General features: G+C 36.4%; 2 protein-coding genes across 2 annotated transcripts; both read right to left on the reverse strand.

Moving 5' to 3' along the window:
- Positions 1 to 7,097: 7,097 nt before the first annotated feature.
- LOC135586031 (flavone O-methyltransferase 1-like) lies at positions 7,098 to 9,317 on the reverse strand. The gene is made up of 4 exons (XM_065166177.1): positions 8,751 to 9,317; positions 8,341 to 8,651; positions 8,100 to 8,164; positions 7,098 to 7,483 (listed from the first exon to the last, which is right to left on the reverse strand). The coding sequence occupies exons 1-4, from the start codon at positions 9,167 to 9,169 to the stop codon at positions 7,187 to 7,189; spliced, it is 1,092 nt and encodes a 363-aa protein (XP_065022249.1). The 5' UTR covers positions 9,170 to 9,317; the 3' UTR covers positions 7,098 to 7,186.
- A 9,238-nt stretch (positions 9,318 to 18,555) lies between these two features.
- Positions 18,556 to 19,283, reverse strand: LOC135649060 (inositol 4-methyltransferase-like). The gene is made up of 3 exons (XM_065167158.1): positions 18,951 to 19,283; positions 18,711 to 18,909; positions 18,556 to 18,620 (listed from the first exon to the last, which is right to left on the reverse strand). The coding sequence occupies exons 1-3, from the start codon at positions 19,281 to 19,283 to the stop codon at positions 18,556 to 18,558; spliced, it is 597 nt and encodes a 198-aa protein (XP_065023230.1).
- Positions 19,284 to 25,100: the final 5,817 nt, after the last annotated feature.

Raw genomic sequence — 25,100 nt, forward strand, 5'->3', positions numbered from 1 at the left:
CTAAGCCCGCTTTTCACCTATATGCTTCAAGGTTCTCCTTAGACAAAGACTTTATTAACATATCTGATATATTCTCATTAGTATGCACATTTTTCAAGTGTAATTTTTTCATCTCAAGTGCATCATGAATTCAGTAATATCTAACATCAATATGCTTAGATCTAGAATAATATGTTGAATTTTTTGAGAGGTGAGTGGTACTCTGATTGTCACAATAAACAGTATATCCTTCCTGTTTCAAGCTCAATTCCTATAGAAATTTTTTCATCTATAAAGTTTCCTTGCAGGTTTCAATAATTGCTATATATTTTGTTTTTGTGGTTAATAGAGCAACATAATTCTGTAACTTAGATTGTAAAGAGAATATTCCCCCTACAAATGTCATCAAGAATCCCAAAGTGGACTTCTTGGAATCAGTATCACCTATCATATTTGCGTTCCCCTCTAGCACATGTTCATCACTATCAAAACATACACAAAACCTGGAAGTACCTCTTATACATCTTAATATCTATTTCACTGCTGCCCAATATTTTTTACCAAGATTAGAGACAAATTGGTTGATAACTCCAACTGCATGAGCTATATCTGGCCTAGTATAAACTATGGCAATATCAAACTGCCTACTACAGATGAGTATGACACTTTGAACATTTCTTCTTTTTCTTTCTCACTTGTAGGATATTGTTTTGAACTAAGCTTGAAATGACCTATAAGTGGAGAACAAACTGCTTTGGCTTTACTCATGTTGAATCTTTTAAGAACCTATTCAATGTAGGTCTCTTGAGATAGTCAAATCTTCCTTTTCTTCCTATCACGAAGAATCTTTATGCCAAGCATTTATTTTACCGATCCTAAGCCTTTCATGACAAAAGACTTACTTAGTTTTCTTTTAAGCTTTTTAATTTTACTAGTATCATAGCTAACAATCAATATATTATCAACATATAGTAGGAGAATAATGAAATAATCATCTGAAAACTTTTTTGTAAACACACAATGATCAGATGTGGTTCTATTGTACCCTTGGCTCATCATAAAGGAATCAAATTTCTTGTCTATCTAGGTGCTTGTTTGAATCCATATAAGCTTTTCTTAAGCTTGCACACTAGATTTTCTTTTTCCTTGACTTTGAAACCTTTTAGTTGCTCCATGTAAATTTCTTCTTCTAAGTCACCATAAAAAAATATTGTTTTCACATCAAGTTGCTCAACTTCTAAATTCAAACAGGTAACCAAACCAAGAACAACTCGGATAGAGGATATTTTCACCATAGGAGAAAATATTTCTTCAAAGTCAATACATTTCTTCTAACTAAATCATTTCAAAACTCATTGTACCTTGTATCTTTGTTATGAGCTATTATTTTCAGTCTTCAATTTATAAACCCATTTATTCTTGAGAGCTTTTTTCTCTTCAAATAACTTTACTAAGTCATAGGTGCGGTTCTGAAGCAAGGATCTCATTTCTTCTTACATGACTTTAACCCACTCATTCTTATACTCATGTATAATAGCTTCTTAGTAAGTTTTTGGCTCTCCCCCATCAGTAAGCATAACATACTCATGTGGAGGATATCTAGTAAATGATTATCGTTCTCTTGTGGATCTTCTCAATGGAATCTCAATTAGTGGTGGAGGTGCTTGTTCAGTTAGTTCAACATCATCAACTGTACGAGTATCATCATTGGCATTCTCACCACAATCTTCTTGTTCATCTCCCCCATGATCATCATAAACTACAAGTGAAGGAACTGGACATAAACTCTAAGGAATATAAATAGAGGTTTTTGGCTTCTCAATATTATCACTATCATCAAACAATTGGCCTTCAAGAATCACAACATTTCTACTTCTAATAATCTTCTTGTTTACTAGATCCCATAATCTATACTCAAACTCTTCATAACCATATCCTAAGAAGATACATGCTTTTGCCTTATTATCAAGCTTGGACAACTCATCTTTGAGAATATGAATAAATGCTTTACACCCAAAGACTCTTAATTGATTATAAGATATACCTTTTCCTTTTCATACACTCTCTGAAACATCACCTTTCAAAGGAACTAATGGAAAAATATTTATAAGGTCAATTGTATTTCTCATAGCCTCCTCCCAAATTGACTTAGGTAACTTGGCATGAGAAAGCATACACCTAATCCTTTCTTCAATGGTTCTGTTCATCTTTTCTTCCACACCGTTCTATTTAGGAGTTTTAGGAACTATTTTATCAAGCTTGATACCATGGAACTTACAATAATTCTCAAAAGGACCTTTGTACTCGCCACTATTATCTGCTCGAACACACTTTAGCTTTCTGTCAATTTCTCTTTCAACATTGATATGAAACTCCTTGAAAACATCGAGTACCTAGTCTTTAAATTTCAAAGCAAAAGCTCAAACTTTTATAAAATGGTTACAAATAAAATAAAAGTAACAAAATAAAGAGCATCTCAAAAAGTTTTAGTTAGCATAGTACAAATATCAGTATGAATCAAATCAATAACATTTAATCTTCTAGATGATGGATATGTATGAAAGACAACTCTATGTGTTTTTCCAACTAAGCAATGATCATAATATTTAAGAGATGTACATTGTAACTCTAGTAAGAACTGTTTTCTAGCAAGAGTTTGAAGTTCCTTCTCGTTGATATATCTAAGCCTCTTATGCTAAAAATCTATACTTTCACCCTTCTGAATTATATTAATCTCTCCTTTATGTATTTTAGCTTCCATGATATAAAAAGAGTTACGCTCCTTTCCTCTTATCACAATTAGAGAACCTTTAGTGAGTTTTCATTTGCTTTCACCAAAATAGTGTGTAAATCCCTCATCATCAAATCTGTCTGTAGAAATCAAGTTAAGATGAATATCTAAAACACGTCTGACATCTTTGAGAATCAATTTGCTCTAAATACTGATCTTCAAACAAATATCTCTAATATCCACAATCTTAGATATACCACTGTTTCCTATTCTGACATTACCAAAATCACCAACAATGTAAGATCTAAAAAAATCATCATGAGAAGTAACATGAAATAAAGTACCAGAGTCAATTACCGAGTTAATGTCCTGAGCTACAAGACTGATACAACCGTCATCATAAACAATAATGATATCACATTCAGCAGCAACTGTATTAGTCTCTTTCTCATTTTTTTTTCTTTCATTTTATTTTCGCTTCTAAAACCTACACTTTTTGTTCATGTGACCTGGTATGTTATAGTAGAAACATTTGATATCTCTTCTAGACTTGGATATTTCTCTGTAACCATGTGGATTTCTACTATGACTTCTTCCACGTCTTTCTTGTTTTTTAGTAACAAATGCACCAGAAGAAGATTCTCCCTATTCTTTCCTTCTGGTATCTTCATTTAGTAAACTATCTTTAACCATATCTAACCAACTTATTTGCAAGACTCTGAAATAGGCTTATGTGCTAAGTATTTTTATTCTTCAAATTTACAAGTCTTCTGAGGAGAGAAATTATTTTTCCCATTGTCTTTTTCGCAACGAGGTTTCTAATCTTTGCCAAATAACATTAGTTCTGATAGCACTTGTTGTGAAAAAGTGTTATAGTAGAATAATTCTTTTCTCTCTTTGTGTATCAAAATGGGTTCCTAATCAAAATACCAACTTATTATCAAAATACAAATATTAACCAGAGCAGCATAAACAATAAAATAATAAATCAATCACAAAGTGAGACACTGAATTTTTACATAGAAAACCTAATACGGGAAAAATCACGGGATCGTAGTCCACCTCAAACTTCTATTATCACCAATAATAATAACAAGTTTACAATTAGTCTTTTCCAAAATAACCAAAGGATCATGGTATCATCAAGAACACAAATCTTAGCTCAACATTAACATATCATTATCATCAAAGATGGATTTAATGAAAAAAAAAATTTTAGATCTCACAAAGTGGATATAGTAGAAAAGCACCTTAGATACAATAAACTACGTTGTCATTAAGATTATAGAGCTTATTGTAAAGATTCTTCACATAAAATTAAAGTAAAAACTAATAAAATTTAGTCACTCGACCATCTAGTAAAAACTCCAAAAATCTTAATTTTTTCTTTCTTTTCTCTCTCTCCACTATTTACCCTCTTCTTCCTTTTTTTTTTTTTAATAAATCAGATTTTAGTTCACTGTTTAAATCATCTAGCCTAAGTCCTCGGTTGGACCCAACACAATCTATCCAAAATCTTCGTATTCTTAATAGAAAAGATTAATCATTTGAAACACAATCTGAGTTTGACTAACTATTTGATTGTTTTATCATAATTAATTGAAAAAATATGAAAGATTCTATTATCCTTCGTTGTTGTCTCAAGCATCATCTTAATTTAGGAATGAGAAATTAAAGTAACAAATGGTATGCTTAAATTAAAATTAATAATAATATATTTATCATACTCTTGTAAGTTAATTTTAATTAATTTATTTTTTATATGAAACTAACAGAAATGTTACATAAATGCCGGTTGGCGTTAATATTATATGCGATGAAACGTTTGGGACAACCTATGGTGACAATGGGTGCTACTGTTGTACGTGAATGAGAAGATTGGAGAAACGTGTCATGTTCTATTAGAATGAGAAGGTTGTGAGATCATGTAATGAGGCTCTGATAAATGGCTACGGATGCAAGCAAATTGAACTCTTTGATCGAGCTATAGAGGTGACCTGTTGATATGACAGGATGAAAACAAAGAACAAATGCACAGCTCCTTGTTTTTAACGCAGTAAGCTTGTCAGTACACTCATTTTTAACTTTCAAGAAGAATAGAAACCAACATATTTGGAGGATTAATGCAATTAGCTGTTGAGCGGAACTTTTACACCCAATTTATCCAGAGAAGTTGCCACTAATATTTTTTTACCGGATTACACCCTTCTATTAAAAATTTACCAAGGGGCATATTTTTTTTTAATGGAAAAAAATACCCTTGTTCATTTTAAATTGCTACATGATTTTGGAGGATCTTATTTTATTCATATTTTTTTTCCTAGCAAGATTGTTTTTGTTAAAAAAATCTGATTTGTGTTTTTCTTATTCAATCTGATCTTTTTTTTCCTTTTTTTTTCTTTTGTCATCACTTTTTCTTCTTTCTTCTTTCTTCTTTTCTATCATCCTTTATATATTCTCTGTCTCTTCATTTCTTCTATCTTCTTCTTTTTCTCTATCATTTTTTATTAATTCTCTTTCTTCTCAATTTAACTCGGATCTAAATTTGACAAATCCAAAAAACTCAAATCTGAGCTCAATTTGAGTCTGAGTTAAATTGAGAGTCCTATGATTATGAGTCTACGATTCTCTTGTGGGACTAAAATTTAGACTCGAAGTACTCTAGTTAGAAGTTTTTCTCACTACAACTATAATTGAAAGAGGATCATTAACCATAAAGAAGAAATAAAAAGAGAGGGAGAACAGTGATAAAAGAAAGAAATCTTAACAAGTTATGCTTATATTTCTCAAAAAGTTCAAGCTATTGCTTATTGTTCAAGAAGCTTTTTTTATAGTTACATAATTAGTTTTTCTTTTAAGAAGTAATATAGATTATTTTTTCTTTTGATATCCCTATCGTTCCTCCAAAAATAAATCTACTAGAAAAAGGATTTGATCACCGATCCACCTATTCTACTTTCTTCTCTCTTCTCCTTTTTCTACTCTGCCTCTCTCTCATTCATCTTTCTTTTCTTCTCTCTTCCCCTTGTTATGCTCCTCCTCTGCCTCATTATCGCTACCCCTTTGCCCCTTTTGCTCCTCCTCTTAGTCTTTCTCTATATTGATATTATGGATATGCTTATGAGAGCTTTATATTTGTTTTCTGAAATACTTTAAAAAAGCTTCAAGCATACTAATTTCTAAAAAATCCTTAAATTCTCATAAATTAAAAATATTAATGGATTCACAATTTGTTATGCTTTTTTACATGGTGCAAGATTGAAATGATTTGAATAAACTGTTTTCATTGCATTCGAAAATAAACTAAATTTGAAAGAGAAGGAGGAGAGAATAATGCTAAGTGTTGGCCTCAACCAATTCATTGAATTGGCTCAGAAAGTTTTTGAAAACAACTTATTTAAAATAACGATACACGCTTTGGTAAATTCTGAATTCAGATATTTCACCCGAGAAAAGCATATTAGTAGGGGCTTTTATTTTGTATAAATTGCCCAAGTTTTATTATCTGCACCTCTTTGTCCGTTTCGTGTTGGACGTCTTACCTGATAGCAGATAAGATTTCTTGAACTATATGAATAAATCTCTCTATTCTATTGAGGGAAATTCTCCCTCCTAATCTGTATAAATAGGAAAGGGACATGTTAATGCATTTAAGCTTCTTTACTTCTTTAATAAAGCTTTTCACTTCTTCAATAAAGCTTCTTCAATAATTCTTTTTATCTTTTATTCTTTTCAACTTGGTATTAGAGCAGTGAAAAAAGCGAAGCTTCGCTCCTACCTCCGGCCAGTGACCAACGCCGTGGCAACCATATTCCTAAGACGCTCCGCGGTCAATCCTTATCTTCCTCATCATGGTAGTCTTCGCTGATCTACTAACAGTTGACGGACTTGAGGAGACAAAGGGAACGCTTGTGCCCTCAACAGTTTGCATGCCGGGACTCAGCGGTCCGGTGCGCTCTCCTTCGCGTATACGTATAGCCACACCACGCACAACACTGCGTGGATCGTTGCTGCATGCACGAACTCAAGCCACCGATCCAAGATTGGTATCCTTGACAGGAGCACCATCTTGCGGGGGCATGAAAGCAGATAAGATTTTCCCAACTATATGAGGAAATCTCTTTATTCTATTGAGGGAAATCCTCCCTCCTAATCTGTATAAATAGGAGAAGGACATGTTAATGCATTTAAGCTTCTTCACTTATTCAATAAAGCTTCTTCACTTTTTTAATAAAGCTTCTTCAATAATTTTTTTTATTTTTTATTTCTTTTCACTATTACCTACTCATCAACGGTGGCAAGAGTCAAATCTTTTGTGGGTAGACAGTCACACTTAGATGAATTCATTCGAACAAAGCAGACCATGAGTCGATGGATAAACACACACTAATACGATGGATCCTTCATATTTAGTATCAGATACAGAAACATTATTTCTGTGACTTCAAGCAACCGGCAACAAGCCGTAACAATCATCTACTTGATGAATTCCATGACCCAAGTCTCCGCAAACACATGAGAAGCTTTGAACCCTGGGAACCCTGCTTCCGTTGCCAAGGCCTTGAACTCCTTCTCAGTCCTCTCTTTCCCACGAACGCAGTAAACCAGCATGGCAAGATCCAATTGAAAGACAGCTTGAGCATTTGCAGTCGGCTCTGGGACTGCTGGAAGCACATGTTCTACCACAATTATCTTTCCATGTTGCGGCAACGCTTTCCAACAGTTTTTCAATATTTTCATACAGTGTTCGTCGCTCCAGTCATGAAGAATCCACTGCAAGTTTTGAACTTGCTCAAGTTTAGCTCTCAACACAACACATATCGAAAACACGACTTAATTGTACACTCAAGGTTGAGTTCTTCTTTTAGCGGGATTTGCACTGAAATCTCTAATCATTTTGAAATAGACCCTGATGAACGATCACTCATGCCAATCTAATTATGTGTTGATTCTGTCACTAATTCTTTTAGTGATAATTTTCAAGACTTAATGACAATATTTGTTTACGACAAGAATGAAACGATTGGGATTTATGGCTTGGGACGGAAGACATATAATTTGAGATAATTTTGAATAATTTGTGATTTAGATGGTTGACCCCAGCTTTGTCAACCATTCTTTGTTCTTTTTGACTTTTGACCCTTAGTCCGTGGTATAGCGTTGTTAGTTTATGAAGAGGGCTTTTTGTTACCATATGAGTTGTACCTTGTCACACTTAGTTACGGGCCCAGATAGTCCCCCTCAGAGTGATTTGGTGGTTGAGTTTTTTCTCTTTTTAGCTTAACCGATGCATGTAGCTACTCGAAATATTAAGAAAAATAGAAAAGAAAACAAAGAGAGCAAGGTCAGCCTATCGGATATTAAGCCAGAAAGGATGAGAAGTCCTGACCTTCAAGAACACCGCGTCTCCGCTCGGAACAGTTTCGAACATGTTTCCGTGGACGTGTTTAACACCTGCAAAGAAACCATGGCATGCCATCAACGTAAGCCCAAATATATAACGATACAATAATAATTCTTCTTTTTCTTTATAGGCAGGTTGCTGTTTACGATGGAAGAAAGCGATACAATAATAATTCTTCTTTTTCTTTACAGGCAGGTTGCTGTTTATGATGGAAGAAAGCGGAGACCTGTCAGTGGCCTGGCACCGGAGATGACATGGGGCAGGTCGTAGTTGATGCCCTTGATGTGTGTGTGCCTGGAGGTAATCATCTGGAGGGTGGCACCGTCGTTGCCACCGACATCTACGAGCATCTCCACATCATCGAAACCACCGTAGACGCGGAGAAGATTGTTGATGATGACGCTGGAGTGGCCCCTCATGCCAGCGTTGAACACCTTGTTCAAACGTGGATCTGTTCCTATGTAATCGAACATCGGCATCCCGTAGGCGGAGTTCAGAGGGACGACTCCCTCCAACACGGAATCCTTTAGATAGTACCTGCCATCAATCCTTCTCAGTATTTTTGCTCGGCAAATGAAAGAAGAAAATATATCAAGAATTAATGGTCTCAACTCTATGCTTCGCCTTCTAAATTACCATGCATCCACGAAGACCTTATCCTGATGCACCAATGCCATATCAGCCAGTGACACACCGTCTTCGTTCTTTGTCAGGTACTTGCAGATGGGAGCCGCGCCGTACCTCCTCAAAGGGTGGCCATCCGTCCCTGTGTGGACGGTGCTGCAGCTGACCACTCTGTTAGCCGCGAGCAAGCGGAGTATTCGGTCTACCGTGGTGGCCGCCTGCGGGTTCTTGGTCGGCATCCGGGCGGCGATCTCAACCGGGCTCAACGAGGCGTCCGGGCCGGCCTCCACGATGATGTCGAGGAGCCGGAGCTCGATCGCGGCTTTAAGGGTGAAGGGAAGGACGCAGCTGCTCACCAACTGCAAGGCGCGCGCGCCTGCCTCCTTCTCCTCCTCGAGCGTCAGCTGCTGAATGTTATCGGTGGATGCCATACTACTAGTTAGCTAAGGTTGCAGAGGAAATGATGATGGAGTATGAGACGAGGAGGAAGGCTACTTAGCTTGGAGTGTTGGAGAGGGGGATGTTTTCGTTGGGATTTATAGAGTGAGATTCCTCTCTAATTGTAGCGTTAGTTTCATCCAAGTCACATAGCGTTAGTTTCAAGTGGAGACACCCGTGCGCAACGATTTTGTTGTTCTTCCTTTCCAAGTCACATAGCTAGATTATATATATTTTCTACCCATCCTCCGTTCCCATTGTATAATATTATCAGTAAATTTTGGTATTATTTTCTATAGAAGTTTAATTATTCTCGGTCCTCTTTACTAGTGATAATTTTTTACTATTAACAATCACTTAAAAAATAATAAAATATAATTTTAAAAAAATTTAAAATATGATTGTAAATGGTAGTAAAAGGTTATAAATAGGAATTTTCTTTCCAATATTATACTAGATATAGAATTATATAATACATAAAAGTAGGTCTCATTGAACTCTTATGCTGCCGTCACAGAGTTAATCAATATTGGATTGAGAAGTATGCTTTGTTATTTTTGAAAGACAAGTTATTTTGTGGATAAAGAATTTATGTTAGAAAAATATTTTTATTAAAAGAACATGAGACACCAAACGTCTCTTTCTTGCCTTTGGTTTTTTTCAGTTGAGCAGCTATTGCATGATATAATCATTTTTCTTCTCAAATTAAATTATATTTATCAAAATGAATGCAATGTTCACTCGTAGAACAAGTGATTGAAAAGGAAAAGTGGCAGCAGTGGGACTTTTCAATCCTTTTTCGATTGTTTGACACAACGTTTGCGCCATAACCAAAAGAAATTGAAGAGGAATTCTGCAGAAACAGAAATAGCATCTTCTTGATTGAATCTAGACATGTAACCTTTAATTGGAACAATTAAGAGTTCTTGTTGAGACCACTCTTAAAGAATATGGTGAGGGACGGCTTCGTAGAAATGATACCAAAAGACAGAAGAAAGCAGTGACTGTGGAAGTTTTTTCTCATGTTTCAGCAGAACATATATTCCTTTAATAAAATATATAAATATATGGAGTCATGTCACGTCACTTTCATACTGACCTGTATATGTTTCACCGCAGATGGTGGTGGAGCCAAATATGAAAGCTTTGTAATGTGGATAATAAATTATTCTTTATTAAAATAAAAAACAAACCATGTTTATCACATTGATTGTGGTGGGTCCCGAGAATCCCTTGACCACGCCTGAGGCTTTCACAGGAAAACAATTGGCTTTACCTGTACTTCTGATAAGCCCGTCTATAATTTGATAGAAGACAAAGTTACACTTACATGGCTAATTAGCATGCGTAATAATAATTGGCGTGACGTAATTGTCTCATAAGCGATATATGAAACCGGATCTGTAGATTATTATTAGGTGTTTCACAGTTAATAGAAATAAATTTAGTTAAAAGAGATAATTCAAATATTTCTCATGATAAAAATAATCGTGAACTTCTATGATTTAAAGAGAGAAGAGAGAGGTTATAACAGGATAAAATGATCATGAAGATTGAGGTTCTATAGGTTATAAAATTAAAAAATAGTAGTAAATTTGATAGATTAAATATTATAAAGTTTATGAATGTAGCTATCAAAATTGATTCATGTAACTCGTATCTATGGTTCTATCAATATTTAAGATTTTTTATAATCAATTGTCGATAGATTAAGCCAAAAAAAAAAACATCTTGTTTACAAGAAAACAAAATATTTACCTCCATAATTAAATTCCCTTAACTCTTTTTCTCTATCCTTTCTCTCTTTTCTTATTTTTATCAAAATGATGTGAAAGATGTTAGGAAGAGAGAGAAGAATTTCTAGCTCACGTATTTATGAAGAATTGCTAGCTTGCATGTTTCAAAAACTTGATAGTTGTATTTTTCTCCCGATGACAAAGGGGGAAAAATTATGATGATGGTTTAAAATTTGAATCATGCATGATATGATGTACTTTTATATTTTAAAATTATATATGATGATTTGAAATTATGTATGTAATACTTCAACTTATAAGGTAAGTAATGATTATATTAATATGATGTATTGCATATGATTCATGATTGAAATTATGACATATAGATAAGGGGAGTTTAGTGAAATTCGATTTTTGATGATGAAACCAATTGATGAAGTTATGATCTAATCAATGTTTGAGTAATACATAACTATCTTCGATCATGCAAAGGTAAATTGATTGAAGCAGGAAGAATAAGAAGTTGGGCCAAAGTAAAACATGTTAGAAGATTGGACGTCGGATCGAAGGACTGGTCGACGTGCCGATGAAGGACTTCATGCCATAAGTTTGGACATCGGGCTAGAAGGATCGGATATTGCAACTAATTTAGGGCCAATTTAGCCTAAATTAGGACTAATTTGGGCTCATTGGAAGGCTTATTCAATGATCCAAAAGTTGGGTCAGGCGGTGGCACTGGCAAATTGGCAGTGGAACCACTTATGAGTTGGAAAAGTCAAGGATACACTTTTCCAAGCTGTCAAGTGGTGGTATCGCCCAGACTAAGTGGTGGTACCTATTGAATCTCGGATTTGGACGATAAAATCAATTAATAGTATTTATTTGATATGCGCTTTGAGTGATGTAGGAAGCTTTGATCAGGGAAAGACAATTAAAGCAGGAAGAATCATGTTGGGCTGGAGTGAAACATGTCAGAAGATTGGACGTCGAGCCGAAGGATTGGTCGACGTATCGACAGAAGGCCTCAGGCCATTGGATCGGGCATCGGGTCAAGAAGAGTGAAAATTATGCCAAGGAAATCGAAGTTGTGGAGGACAATTGGCCGATTGGACAATAGGCCGCAAGAGAGGATGATGTGCCGAAGAATCGGACGAGGCGTTGATGAACTAATGACATGCCGGACAATATTTGATTTAGCTTTATAATAATTATCTAGATCGAAGTAGGTTTTAGGTGTAATTAGGTTGGAATTAGGCCAACTCAATTAGGGTCCAATTGGGCCCAAGTTTAGGCTATGTTGGGCTGAGTGAAAAGCTCAAATGGTGACCCAACAGGTGGAACCATTATGACACAATCTCTGAGACTATGTTAGGTGGTGGTACCACACAAACACAATCTCCGAGAGATTGTCCGACGGTGGTACCGCCAAACTAGGCAGTGGTATCGCCCAACACAGGCGATGGTACCACCAGTACCTCAAAAACTGAGGATGAGACACTTTTAGGCTCCAAGTTTGAATCTACTTGAGGTCTATAAATACCTCTCTCATCCCCGGTTAACATACATAAGAATTGAGAGCAAAAAAGGAAGAAAATATTGTTATAATCTTGTATGAACTCATCTCAAACTCTAAGTATTAGTAAAGTCTAAAAGTGGAGGTTGTACAGGTGTAAAGGTTCTCTCCTGAGCTTGTCAAAAGGAGAATACAGTTGTAAGAAGGTGGTTGGTCTTCGTCTATTGAAGAAAGACCATTAGTGGATGCCGGTGGCCTCAACAGAAGAGGAATTGGGAGTGGATGTAGGTCATGACATCCGAACTACTATAAAATTCTAGTTTGCACTTACTTTTTGCTATTTACCTTTATTGCAAACTGAATCCTTACTTACACTACGCTTCTCTACTCATTCAAGAAAAACAAAACGGTTTTCGTCAGAATCAGATTTTTATCATACGAAGATTTTCAAACTGATATTATTTTTCTACTACACTAATTTACCCCCCTCTTAGTGTCGACTCGATCCTAACAATTGGTATTAGAGCCACGTTTTTTCTCATTTGGTTTAACACCTAAGAGAAATGACTCTTTTCAACTTTCAAGAGGGCTTTTATATCGTTCATCCTCCCATGTTCAATGGGACGGACTACATATTGGAAAACTCGAATGAGAGTTTTCTTTCTTTCATTAAATCTCGATTTATGGAATATTATCAAAAATAGATTTAAAAAGTCTTCTCTTCCAATGAACGATTAGAATGATTTAGAGAAGAAGACTTTCTCTTTGAACGCCTAAGTTATGAGTGCTTTATTTTGTGCTTTGGATAAAACTGAATTCAATCGAGTTTCTATTTGTGAAATGACTTTTGACATTTGACATATACTTGAAATCACACATGAAGACATTAGTAAAGTTAAAGATTCAAAAATCAATTTTTTGATGTATGATTTTGAATTGTTTCGGATGGAAATAAGTGAGACTATTGGAGACATGTACACCCAGTTTACGAATGCCGTCAACAGTCTAAAATCACTTAGTAAAAGTTTTTCAAACTTTTAACTCGTTAAAAAAATATTGAGATCCTTTCCAAAGAGTTGAGACCCTAAAATCAAAATAATACAAGAATCAAAGAACTTGAACCATTTTCCCATTGAAGAACTGATTGGGTCGTTGATGACCTACGAAATGAGTTATATGGCTTATGAAGTACTTGAGAACAACCTTCCAAAGAATAGGAAGGATTTAACACTTAGAACTCAAGAAGACCACTTGAGCGAAAGCTCAAGTTATGATGACATAGAACTCATCACAAGTAAATTTATAAAATTTATAAAACATGAAACTAAGAATAAAAATGAACTTAAAATAAAAAAAATTATCAAAGAACAAGAAAGCACTCAAGGTGACTTGGGATGAAATGAGTGCATCTGAAGATAAGGAGCACACTGATGAAGACAAAGTGGCAAACTTCGCTTTGGTGACCTTCGACAATAAGGTAAGCGACTCAATCGAATCTTTTTTTCCTTACCATGAAATTACTTAGTGCTTTTCATGATTAGTTTTGAATATATATATATATATATATATATATATATATATATATATACATGTATATGTATATATATATATACATGTATATGTATATATATATATACATGTATATGTATATATATATATACATGTATATGTATATATATATATACATGTATATGTATATATATATATACATGTATATGTATATATATATATACATGTATATGTATATATATATATATATGTATATATATATACAAAACATACAATTGTCATGATCATATATATATATATATATATATATATATATATATATATATATATATATATATATATATATATATATATATATATATACATGTACATGTACATGTATATATATATATATATATATATATATATATATATATATACACACATGTACATGTACATGTATAAATATATATATATATATATATATATATACATGTACATGTACATGTATAAATATATATATATATATATATATATATATATATATATATATATATATATATATATGTACATGTACATGTATATATATATATATATATATATATATACATGTACATGTACATGTATATATATATATATATACATGTACATGTACATATATATATATATATATATATATATATATATATATATATATATATATATATATGATTATGACAATTGTATGTTTTGTAATAATGCTTGTACATCAAATAAGATTAATTCCTTGTATGTTATAAGAAACAATTATGTGTATCTTTATGATTTTGTATTACTTTTCGGTTTTAAACAAGATGGATAGTTTTCATACGAAAAACTTAAGCATACTTATATGAAATCAATCAAATAAAATAAAACACATAAAAAAAAGGAATGCATTATCATTGAAATTAAAATGATAAATTAAATCTCTTATTTAAAGAAGCCTTATTTTTAATGTATTATATTTTTGTTCATGATGATTTTGATGATGAAATTTGCTTTTCGGTCTTAAACGATGATGCTTGCGAGAAATAAATCAAACGTAAAAAAAGGAAGAAAATCTTTTTCTTAAGAATTTCTCAATCCCTATCTTATCGAGTTTACAAAACTTTACAAAAAATTTTAAAATTCGAGAAACATTTGCCAAGAGCTTTTAAATCATTGACGACATATGTAAAATGGGTGTACATGTCAATAATGGTTTCGCTCGGCTTCATTCGAAAAAGCTCAAAATTATGCATTAAAAAGTTGATTTTCGAATCTTTAACTCTAGAAGTGCATTCGTGTGTGATTTCAAGAGTATATCATATGTCTTCTTTAACTCTAGAAGTGCCTTTATGTGTGATTTCAAGAGTGTGCCATATGTCGAAAGTCGTTTCGCACAATGAAACCCCATTGAATTTATTTTTATCTAAGGTACAAAACAAGGCATTCATAGCCTTTGCATTTAGAGAAAATGTTTCTTCTCCAAATCATTCTAATGGTTCATTGGAAGATAAGACATTTCAAATATGTTTTCGACTATATGCCATAAATCAAGATTCAATGACAGCAAGAAAACTCTTATTCGAGTTTTTCAATAAGTGTAGTCTGCCCCATTAAAGAAGAGAGGACGACTAAGAGAGTGACCCTCTTGGTTACCGAAAAGAGCCATTTCTCTTGGTTGTTAATCCAAGTGAGAAATAACGAGGCTCTAATACCAATTGTTAGGATCGAGAGCACTAAGAGGGTGGTGGTGGGGGGGGGGGGGGGGGTTTGAGTTAGTATAGCGGATCTAAACAATAACTTCGTAATATCTCTCGTACGTTGAAATCCGATTCTGACGTAAAAATCACTTCGTGCAGATAATAACTTTGAAAGCTTATGGAAACGTATTTGAATTAAAGTAAGGAAGGCAGTTTGCAATTAAGATAAATAGCACAAAGGAAATACAAATCAGATTTTAGAATGGTTCGGTCAAACTGACCTACATCCACTTTCGGCTTCCTCCTCTAACGAGGTCACCAATGTCTACTAGAGGCCTTCCTTCAATAGGTGAAGGCCAACCACCCTTTTACAGTTTTACTCATTTTGAAGGGCTTAGGAGACAACCCTTATAGAATTTTCACTCATCTCTTGAATGATCAAAACTTGGGAGAAAAGAGGGAGGGGAATTTTTGGCCTTTACAACACTTTTGAACTCTAAAATCACAGAGTAAGATCAAGCTTTCGGTGCCTTTTCATGCAGGAAAGGGTGGGGTTTATATAGGCCCTAAACTGGTTTAAATTTGGAGCGCAAAAATGTCATCTCCCGAATTTTCATGGTCCTGGTGGTACTATCGCCATAATTGGGTGGTACTATCGCTCGGAGACCGAGCTCAGGCGGTACTATCGCTCAGAGACCTAGCTCAAGCGGTACCATCGCCTGACAGGGGCGGTACCACCACCCAGTCTCGCTCGGAGACTGAGCCCAGGCAGTACCACCACCTGACCTAGGCGGTTGCACCACCCAGCTTTCCTAGGAGACTGTGCTCCTAGGTGGTGTCACCGCCGACCCAGGCGGTGCCATTGTCGGCTAGGAAATCTGGGTCTGAATGGGCTGATCCACCAAAGGGCCCAATTGCCCCCAAATTTAGTTAATGGGATAATCTCCCATTTCTAACTTAATGTACATGCTAACTACTATATTTCTTAAGATATTTACTGCAACTTGCTCTTGTGCGTCAACTGGTTCTTCCGGCGAACTTCCGACGAACATCCGACGAACCCTCGACGATGCTTCGGCAGACTTCCGGCAAACTCCTGGACTTATGACGATCCACTTGGCGAGTTCCGATGAGCTTCTTTGGCAAGCTCTTGTACTTCTCGGATTTGTTCCCGTAGAACCTCCAACGACCATCCGGACTTCCGTCGAACTCTCGAACCCCCAATGTGATCATGGTCTTGACTCCGGCGTAACTCCCGTTGCATGTCTTACTTCCATCATAGTTAATCCTACACATGCAAAACAAACTTCGATCTAGACAATTAATACTAAGCATTAATCAAGTTGTCTAGCATGTCATTGGTCTCTTGACGCTTCATCCGATTCTTCGGTGCATCATCCTCTCCTACGGCCTATTGCCTAATCGGCTAGTTGACTTCGCAACTCCGATATCCTTGGCGCAATGTCCGCTCTTCTTGGCCCGATGCCCAAATCTACGGCCCGAAGTCTTCTGTCAGTATGTCGACCAATCCACCGGCTCGATGTCCAATCTTCGGACATGTTTCTTTGGCCCAACATGATTTTTCTTGCTTTAATTGTCTTATCCTAATCAAAGCATCCTACGTCACTCAAAATATAAATTAAAACATAAACACTTATCGATTGGTTTTATTATCAAAATACGAGATTCAATATGGTTAACATGCATAAGAATTAAGAGAAAAAAAGGAAGAAAACACTGTTGTAATCTTGTGTGAACTCCTCTCAAACTCTTAAATGTTACCGAAGTCTAAAAGAGGAGGTTGTGGGGGGTGTAAAGGTTCTCTTCTGAGCCTGTTAAAAGGAGAATAGAGTGTCAGAAGGTGGTTGGTCTTCGCCTATTGAAGGAAGACCATTAGTGGATGCCGGTTGTCTTGATGGAAGAGGAATTGAGAGTGGATATAGGTCACAATGATCGAACCACTATAAAAATCTAGTTTGCACTTACTTCTTGCTATTTACCTTTATTATAAACTGAATCCTTACTTACACTATGCTTCTCTACTCATTCAAGAAAAATGAAACAATTTTCATTAGAATCAGATTTTTATCGTATGAAGATTTTCAAATCGACGTAATTTTTTCACTACACTAATTCATCCCCCCTCTTAGTGCTTACTCGATCCTAATAGTACCACCCAAACTAGACGGTGGGATCGCTTAATGTCATTGTGTCAGGCAGTGGTACCGCCTAGTGTCAGACTAATAGGTCGTGATACCGCCGGTTCTACGAAACCCGAGAATTTATGTTTTGACTCTAATTTTTAAAGCTATTTGGGGTCTATAAATACCTCACAGATTCCTGCATGGGTAATTAAAAAAAAGAGTAAAAAAAAGGGGGAAAGAATTCGAGAGAAAAAAGTTGTAAACTCTTTAAAGTATAGCATCTCAAAAGTTCTTCTAAGTGAGAAGTAAGGTCTAGTATAAAAGAGAGATGTATAAAGGTTCTCTCCTAAGCTCGTGAAAAGGAGAAAGAGTTGTAAGAGGGTAGTTAGTCTTCATCCATTAAAAGAAGATTGTTAATAAATGTCAATGGCCTCGACATAAGAGGAATCAGGAGTGGACATAGGTCGCAACGACTAAACCACTATATATAAACTTGGTGTGTACTTTATTTTTGTTTTTCATTGTTATTACTTATTGATTTAATTATTTACTACTCGTACATGTTCTATGAGGTTAAATGTTTTCCAATACGGGTTTTATCGAATGAAATTTTCAAACTGATATTTTTTTTACGAGAGCACTAATTCACACGTGTATTAATTATTAATGATTAATTATTTTTTTATTGAATCATATAATTACTAATAATATAACAAGATCAAGAAAAAGAGTAAAAAAGATTGCATTATACTTTCCCGTTTATAATGTCAATGAGTGTGGGGCGTCCGGTGATTAGAAGACATGAGAATCTCTGCTCGGAATAGCCTCAAACATGTCTATGCTGATGTGATCAACTCCTGAAACCAAACCATGCCATGAACGTATAAGATAATACTTCTTCCTAGCTAGGTTGCTGTTTATGGTAAAAGAATATGTTCATGGCAGACCTGGCATGGGTTGAGCACCGGAGATAATACGAAGGAGGTTATAATTGATGCCCTTGATGTGCCGGTGCCTCGAGGTGATCATTTGGAGGGATATGCCATCAATGCCGTTGACATCGACAAGCACCTCCATGTCGTTGAAGCCACTGTAGACTCGGAGTAGATTCTTGTTCGTGTGGCCCGTCATTCGTTGAACACCTTGCTGAACCATGGACAACTCATGTAATCAAACAGCAACATCACGTAGGCAGCCTTCATAGGGATGTGTACGTACTTCCTCGAAGGGCAGCCATCGGCTATGGTTTGGATGGTGCAGCTGATGACACTGTTGGTGGCGAGCAAGCGGAGCATTCGGTCCACCATGGTGGCCGCCTGCGGGTTCTTGGTCGACAGCTGGGCAGCGATGTCAACCTGGCTCAACATGGTGCCCGGACCGGCCTTGACGAAGATGTTGAGTAGCCGCAGCTTGATAGCGGCCTCGAGGGTGAAGGGGAGGACATAGCTGCTCCCTAGTTGTAAGGCACACATGCCTGCCTCCTCCTCGAGTGTCAACTGCTGGATGTTAGTGGATGCCATACTAGTTGCTAGCTGGCTAGTTTGCAGAATAAGTGATGGTGGAGTACTATGAGATACGGAGGAAGACGGGTTGAGCTTGGGGTGGTATAAGAGGGGGTTTTTATCCGAATTTATAGTATGTTAAAAGAGTTCTAAGTAAAATATTAGCATTGATTCGATCATAAAGGTGAAGTATATTATTACAGTCAAGACAATAAAGGAGTCATGCTGAGCAGTGAGGAGTCGACTCTTGTATTGTGATAATTACGGGACGATTACTCAAAGGGAACCTGAGTCTCATCAAAAGTATACTGAAGAGGTTCCAACTTATTAGAGTTAGTGTGGCCTGAGGAGATGTAGTAGTGAAAAGAGATTCCATCCTAAGATAACATCATAGATCCACTGACAAAGCCATTATCTCATATTGCTTATGAGTATCACAAGGGTCTGATGGAGATCAGACACATAAGTGATTGATTTTAGGTCAAGTGGGAGATTGCTAGTCATAGGTGCCCTGTAAGCTAATAATATGAGTGATGACACATGTTACATGATATGTAGTCTTTTTGCTTATTATTTTTTTAATATTTTATCACTTTATATTGCTTAATGCATAAGTATATTGTGATATCCATGGATTTGTATAATGAAAATCGAATCGTGATGAGATCATGATAATGTGATTGATTTACCTTTAAACACAGACCTCAAATAATCTTGGTTATAGGTTACTCGAGAGGGATGTCGAGATAATGAAACAGACTGGTGTGTTGTATACCTATCTATATGATGGAGGTGACTAGTCTCACAAGTTCTCGTATGGAGACAGTATGACTATTATGCAGGTGCTCATTGGAGAATGAGTTCACCGATTGATCCGCTTATAGAATGCTGGATGGTTAATAATACCTCATTGTCAAATAGTGATTCCATCATCATAATGATGTACTTGGTTCTTTGACTTGAGACACTAAGGATGTCCTATATGAGTACTCCACTCTTTGATACTAGATTTATAGGTTTGGAAGTTTCAAATTTAGCACAACCGGTAATCGAGAATGATAACCAACCTTACAAGGGCTATGGAGTATCGATAGAGGATCATTCACTCTCGATATCATAAGAGAAATATCCTATATATTCTTACTCAAACAAATCCTTGGCCAAGGTTATTTGGATTGAGAGAGAAATAGTTCTCCGAGAGAATCCGATTAGAGCGAGACTCGAGGAGAAACCGAATAGGCCTTATAGCACTATGCTCGGTATATGGTCTTTGGGATATTATATGGATGAGAAACTATATGTACATGATAATTGACGATAGGTAGGTCCAAAGGATTGGATTCCTCTATATCATCTCGAGACTACGGTGTAGTGGTCTAGTACGTCTATAGTCGATAAGTCGAGTGAATTATTATGAATATAATAATTTACTAAGTTAGAAGGAGTTATGATAAGTAAGCCTCATGGCCAGCTTGATATTGGGTATAGATGGTCACATATATGGTAGGTGTTGTGACGAGTAGAGGTTCAGATGTGAGATGTATACTAGAGCTCCTATCTTATAGGATATCCAATAAGCCCCTGAATTATTGGATCCTATGGATGAGATCCAATATGAGCTCCTAAGAGATTATTGGATAGAGATCCACTAATCTAAGAGGCTTGGGTAATTAGATGGAGATCTAATATCCAATAAGGCAGGATTTATTAGGGTTAAGTTGATAGGGGGCCTCTATAAATAAACGAGAACTAAAGGGCTATAGGCTAAGGCTTTTTGTTTGCCACCTCATATTCTCCTCTCCCCTGTTAGGACTCTAGCTAGGATAGTCTTAATCGAGAGGAGAATTCATGTAAAACCTACCTAGCTGACCCCTATTAAAGACGTGAAGAGACTGGCTGGGGTTAGGAGGTTGTTTCTTAGAGAAGCATTAGGAGTTATAAAGGAATATGTTTCTTAAGTAGGAATCCTATTAGGAGTTGTTTAGAAGTAGAAGTCTTAAGTAGGAGTCATATTAGGTGTTGGGGTTTAGAAACCCTATAAATAGCCATGTATTCATCCTATTTTCTCAAGCAATAGATGAATCTTTTCTGCAGGCAACAACTTGGAGGAAGGAACACCTGTAGAGTTCTAAGGAGGCCGATCTCCTAAAAAGATCAACCCCAAGCTTAGAATCTGTAAGGGTTCTAACACTTAGTATTAGAGTAGCATTCTTGGAGTCTTGCTGCCCTTCCATAGCCATCCATCGGCCCTCCACAACCATCTAAAGCAATTCCCATAATTGCTTAAAAGATCGTCATCGAATTCCACTATCATCTCCACCACCGCGGATTATCCATTGATCTCCCCGTGAGTTACAATAGGTTCTAATTTTTTATCTTACTACTACTAAAATTTAGTTATCCTTATTAAAAAATCTAGCTATCTATCAGCCCTCCATAGCTGCCCAAAATAATTTTCACAATTGCTTAAAAAATCATCGTCGAATTCCACCATCATCTTTATCACCGGAGATCATCTTTTGATCTCCCCGTGAATTGTAATAGGTTATGGTTTCCTACCTTACTGCTACTACAATTTAGTTATCATTATTCAGAAATCTAAAAAAAAAAAAATTGTTTCTATAATGCTACCTAAACTTTTTGTAGCAAAGTTTTCATCTCTATGACGAAAGATACACTATAGAATTCCAACCGTATAGCACAGTCTATTTGATCTTGCTACTATGTTTCTTCTATCCAAATCTTTATGAAACTTTTATGACAACTTTGATACTTCCTAACAGCAGATTTGCCTTTATTTTTGTCAAAAAATTCTTAATATAAACCACTGATCTTTTACGTCGAACCTACTATACTTAAAAATCTGCACTATAGAATTCCAACCACATAGCATAGTTTGTTTGATCTTGCTACTGCATTTTTTCTATCCAAATCTTAACGAAATTTTTACGACAGCTTTGACACTTCCTAACAGCAGATTTCCCTTTAGTTTTATCAAAAAATTCTTAATATAAACTATTGATCTTTTACGTCCAATCTGCTACACTTTAGACATAAAAATCTACTGCAGTACCTTTCCATGATCCTCAATTCTTCTGAACCTTCCACCACTCATGCCATTAACCCATCAACAGAAAAAAGATAGGAACATCTATGATCTACAGGAATATTCTATGGCTTCTCAAGATCCAATTGATGCCAAATTTGAAGTAAGGGAATCTCGCAATGAATCGCGGCTTGAATTGTGCTTGGAGGACAAATTACACGCCTTGTTTGCAGAATTCAGACTTGGACAACCGCCAAGTCCAACCAAATCTTAGCAAGGAGAGAGTTTAGAGAGACCTCTAGAGAAGGAGAGATAGCCCTCAGACATACTTCAGCCATGCATGAGGGTGGACTTCCCGCGATGGGAAGAAGGAGACTCAATGGGGTGGATTTCATGTGCCGAACGTTACTTTCGCTACTACCGAATGTCAGATAATGATTTGGTGGAAATTACTGTCATCCACCTTGAAGGAGATGCTATTATTCAATGGTATAATTGGTTGGAATACAATCATGGGGCTCTGACGTGGAATTAATTTAAGAATGCACTGCTTAATCGTTTTGGACCTATGGAGTATGAAAATATCGATGGCTAACTCGCAAAGATTCGACAAACCTCTATGATTCAAGATTACCAAACTAGGTTTGAGAAGTTATCCTACCTTGCTCATGATTGGATAGACCATCAATTGTTAGGAACATTCATCGAATGACTCAAGCCAGAGATAAAAGGGGAGGTTAAGGTGTGGCAGCCCCGTACCATAATAGCTGCAATTTCTTTCGCCTGAATACAAGAAGAATGGTTCAATCAAGATGCTCGAAGGATGAGAACCTCTCCTAGGCTCATGGCATATAAACCTCCTTTAGCTCCCAATCATCCTTCACTACCAAAAAATTTGACAAGAGAAGAACTATGTGACCGATCAGTAAAGGGTCTTTATTGGCATTGCGACGAGCTGTGGAACCACGATCATCGCTGCAAAAGAGGCCACCTCCTACTGATTGAACCTCTCAAAGACATGGAGGAGGAGATCTAGGAGTATGAGAAAGAGGTCACGGATGAAGACCAACAGGTGGTTGATATTACAATGCATGCCCTTGCCGGTTACGTGATCTCACAAACAATGAAAGTGGGAGGACTTCTGAAGCAATAACCTATCACCATTATTATTAACACCGGGAGCACTAATAATTTTATGAACAGTAAGATTGCTATCTGAATGGCCTTACCTATCGAGAATTGTAGTAGGTTTGATGTTAAGGTTACCGACGGATGAATTTTGAAGTGTGATTATAGGTGCTCATGGGTGAAACTATTACTGTAGGACCAAGAGATAATTGCATATTTCTTCCTCCTCCCTCTTGATGATTATGAGGCCATACTAAGCATCGAATGGTTGACGAAATTAGGTAATATTTCTTGAAATTTTGTGAAACTGTTAGGATCGGAGCGGCACTAAGAGGGGGGGGTGAATTAGTGCAGCGAATTAAAACTTCGATTTTAACAAAATCTTTCGTACAATAAGAACGGAACTTGAAAAGTTTAACTTGAAAGCGTATTCTTAAAGTTGCGCAGCAAGGGTAATAAGGAACTAAAGCAGTAAGAAGATTTGCAGTAATGTAAATGACAATAATAAAATGCAAACCAGAGATTACGCCGATTTTTAGAGTGGTTCGGTCAAATGACCTACTCCACTTGCGATGCCCCTCTTCGATGAGGCTCCCACCTTCCACTAGCAAATGTCTTGAAATGGAAGGGTAAACACCCCTCTTACAACCTTTTACAATCAGTTCAACCTCTTACAAATTTTCAATAAGAAAGAAGGAGGAGAACTCTCTAGCAAATTGAAAACAAGACTTGCTAAGACTTTCTAAGACTTTTCTCTCAATCAAAATGCTTCTCAAAAGTTGTAATCTCAGCTGAGATTTGAGGGGTATTTATAGGCCTCAAGAGGATTCAAATTTTGGGCTCCAAAATTTGAATTCTCTTAGGGTTCCCGGTGCTGGAGGTGCCACCGCCCAGCCAGGCGGTGCCACCGCCCAGCGCTCGGGTGCTGGACGGTGCAACCGCCCAGCCAAGGAGGTGTCACCGCCCAGCACTCGGGTGCTGGGCGGTGCCACCGCCTGGCTCTTCGGTTCACTTGGTTTGGCTTAGGTTGCACCGTCCAGCACCCGAGCGCTGGGCGGTGCCACCGCCTAGCTCTCCGGTTCACTTGGTTTGGCTTACTTTTAGCCCAAACCAAATCTGACTTTGGCCCCAGTTGGCCCCTAACCAGGATATAGGATTATCTTCTTAATCCTAATCCTAATTACAAGTGAACTACATAACAAAACACATCCTAAGCAATTTATCAACCGCGAGCGTCAAGTCTTGTTCCGACGAGCTTTCCGACGAACTTCTTCCGACGGGGTCCAAGCACGCTCCCGAACTTGTGATGACTTTAATGAGTAGCCGAGACTTCTAAGTGATCTCTGCGAACCTCCGACGATCTCTTCGGCGAACTTCCAACAGGTTCCCGATTTCTTCTCGGTTGGTTCCATCATCATCTCCGACGATTCTTCGGACTCATAAACGTTCATCGAACTTGACTCCGGTATTCTTGCTTTGTGTTTTCTGGTTATCGTAGTTAATCCTGCATACTTAACTCAATAATATGGATTAGATCAAATAACCCATCAATTGATTTTATCATCAAAATCCGAGATTCAACAGAAACTAATTATGAAATTTTACAATAAGAGGAAATAAGTGATACTGCACGGGAAACATGGGGGCGATGTAATGATGAT

The sequence above is a fragment of the Musa acuminata genome, chromosome BXJ3-9 (genome assembly GCF_036884655.1).
Source record: "Musa acuminata AAA Group cultivar baxijiao chromosome BXJ3-9, Cavendish_Baxijiao_AAA, whole genome shotgun sequence".
NCBI lineage: Eukaryota > Viridiplantae > Streptophyta > Magnoliopsida > Zingiberales > Musaceae > Musa > Musa acuminata.

Coding starts and splice junctions, on each gene's coding strand:
- LOC135586031 (XM_065166177.1), bottom strand. CDS start 9,169: ATGGCATCCACCGATAACATTCAGCAGCTGACGCTCGAGGAGGAGAAG. Junction 8,165..8,340: donor CGGTGCCAGGCCACTGACAG/GTCTCCGCTTTC, acceptor GTTTCTTTGCAG/GTGTTAAACACGTCCACGGA. Junction 7,484..8,099: donor GAGACGCGGTGTTCTTGAAG/GTCAGGACTTCT, acceptor CAAAACTTGCAG/TGGATTCTTCATGACTGGAG.
- LOC135649060 (XM_065167158.1), bottom strand. CDS start 19,283: ATGGCATCCACTAACATCCAGCAGTTGACACTCGAGGAGGAGGCAGGC. Junction 18,910..18,950: donor TCCCTATGAAGGCTGCCTAC/GTGATGTTGCTG, acceptor TCCATGGTTCAG/CAAGGTGTTCAACGAATGAC. Junction 18,621..18,710: donor CGGTGCTCAACCCATGCCAG/GTCTGCCATGAA, acceptor GTTTGGTTTCAG/GAGTTGATCACATCAGCATA.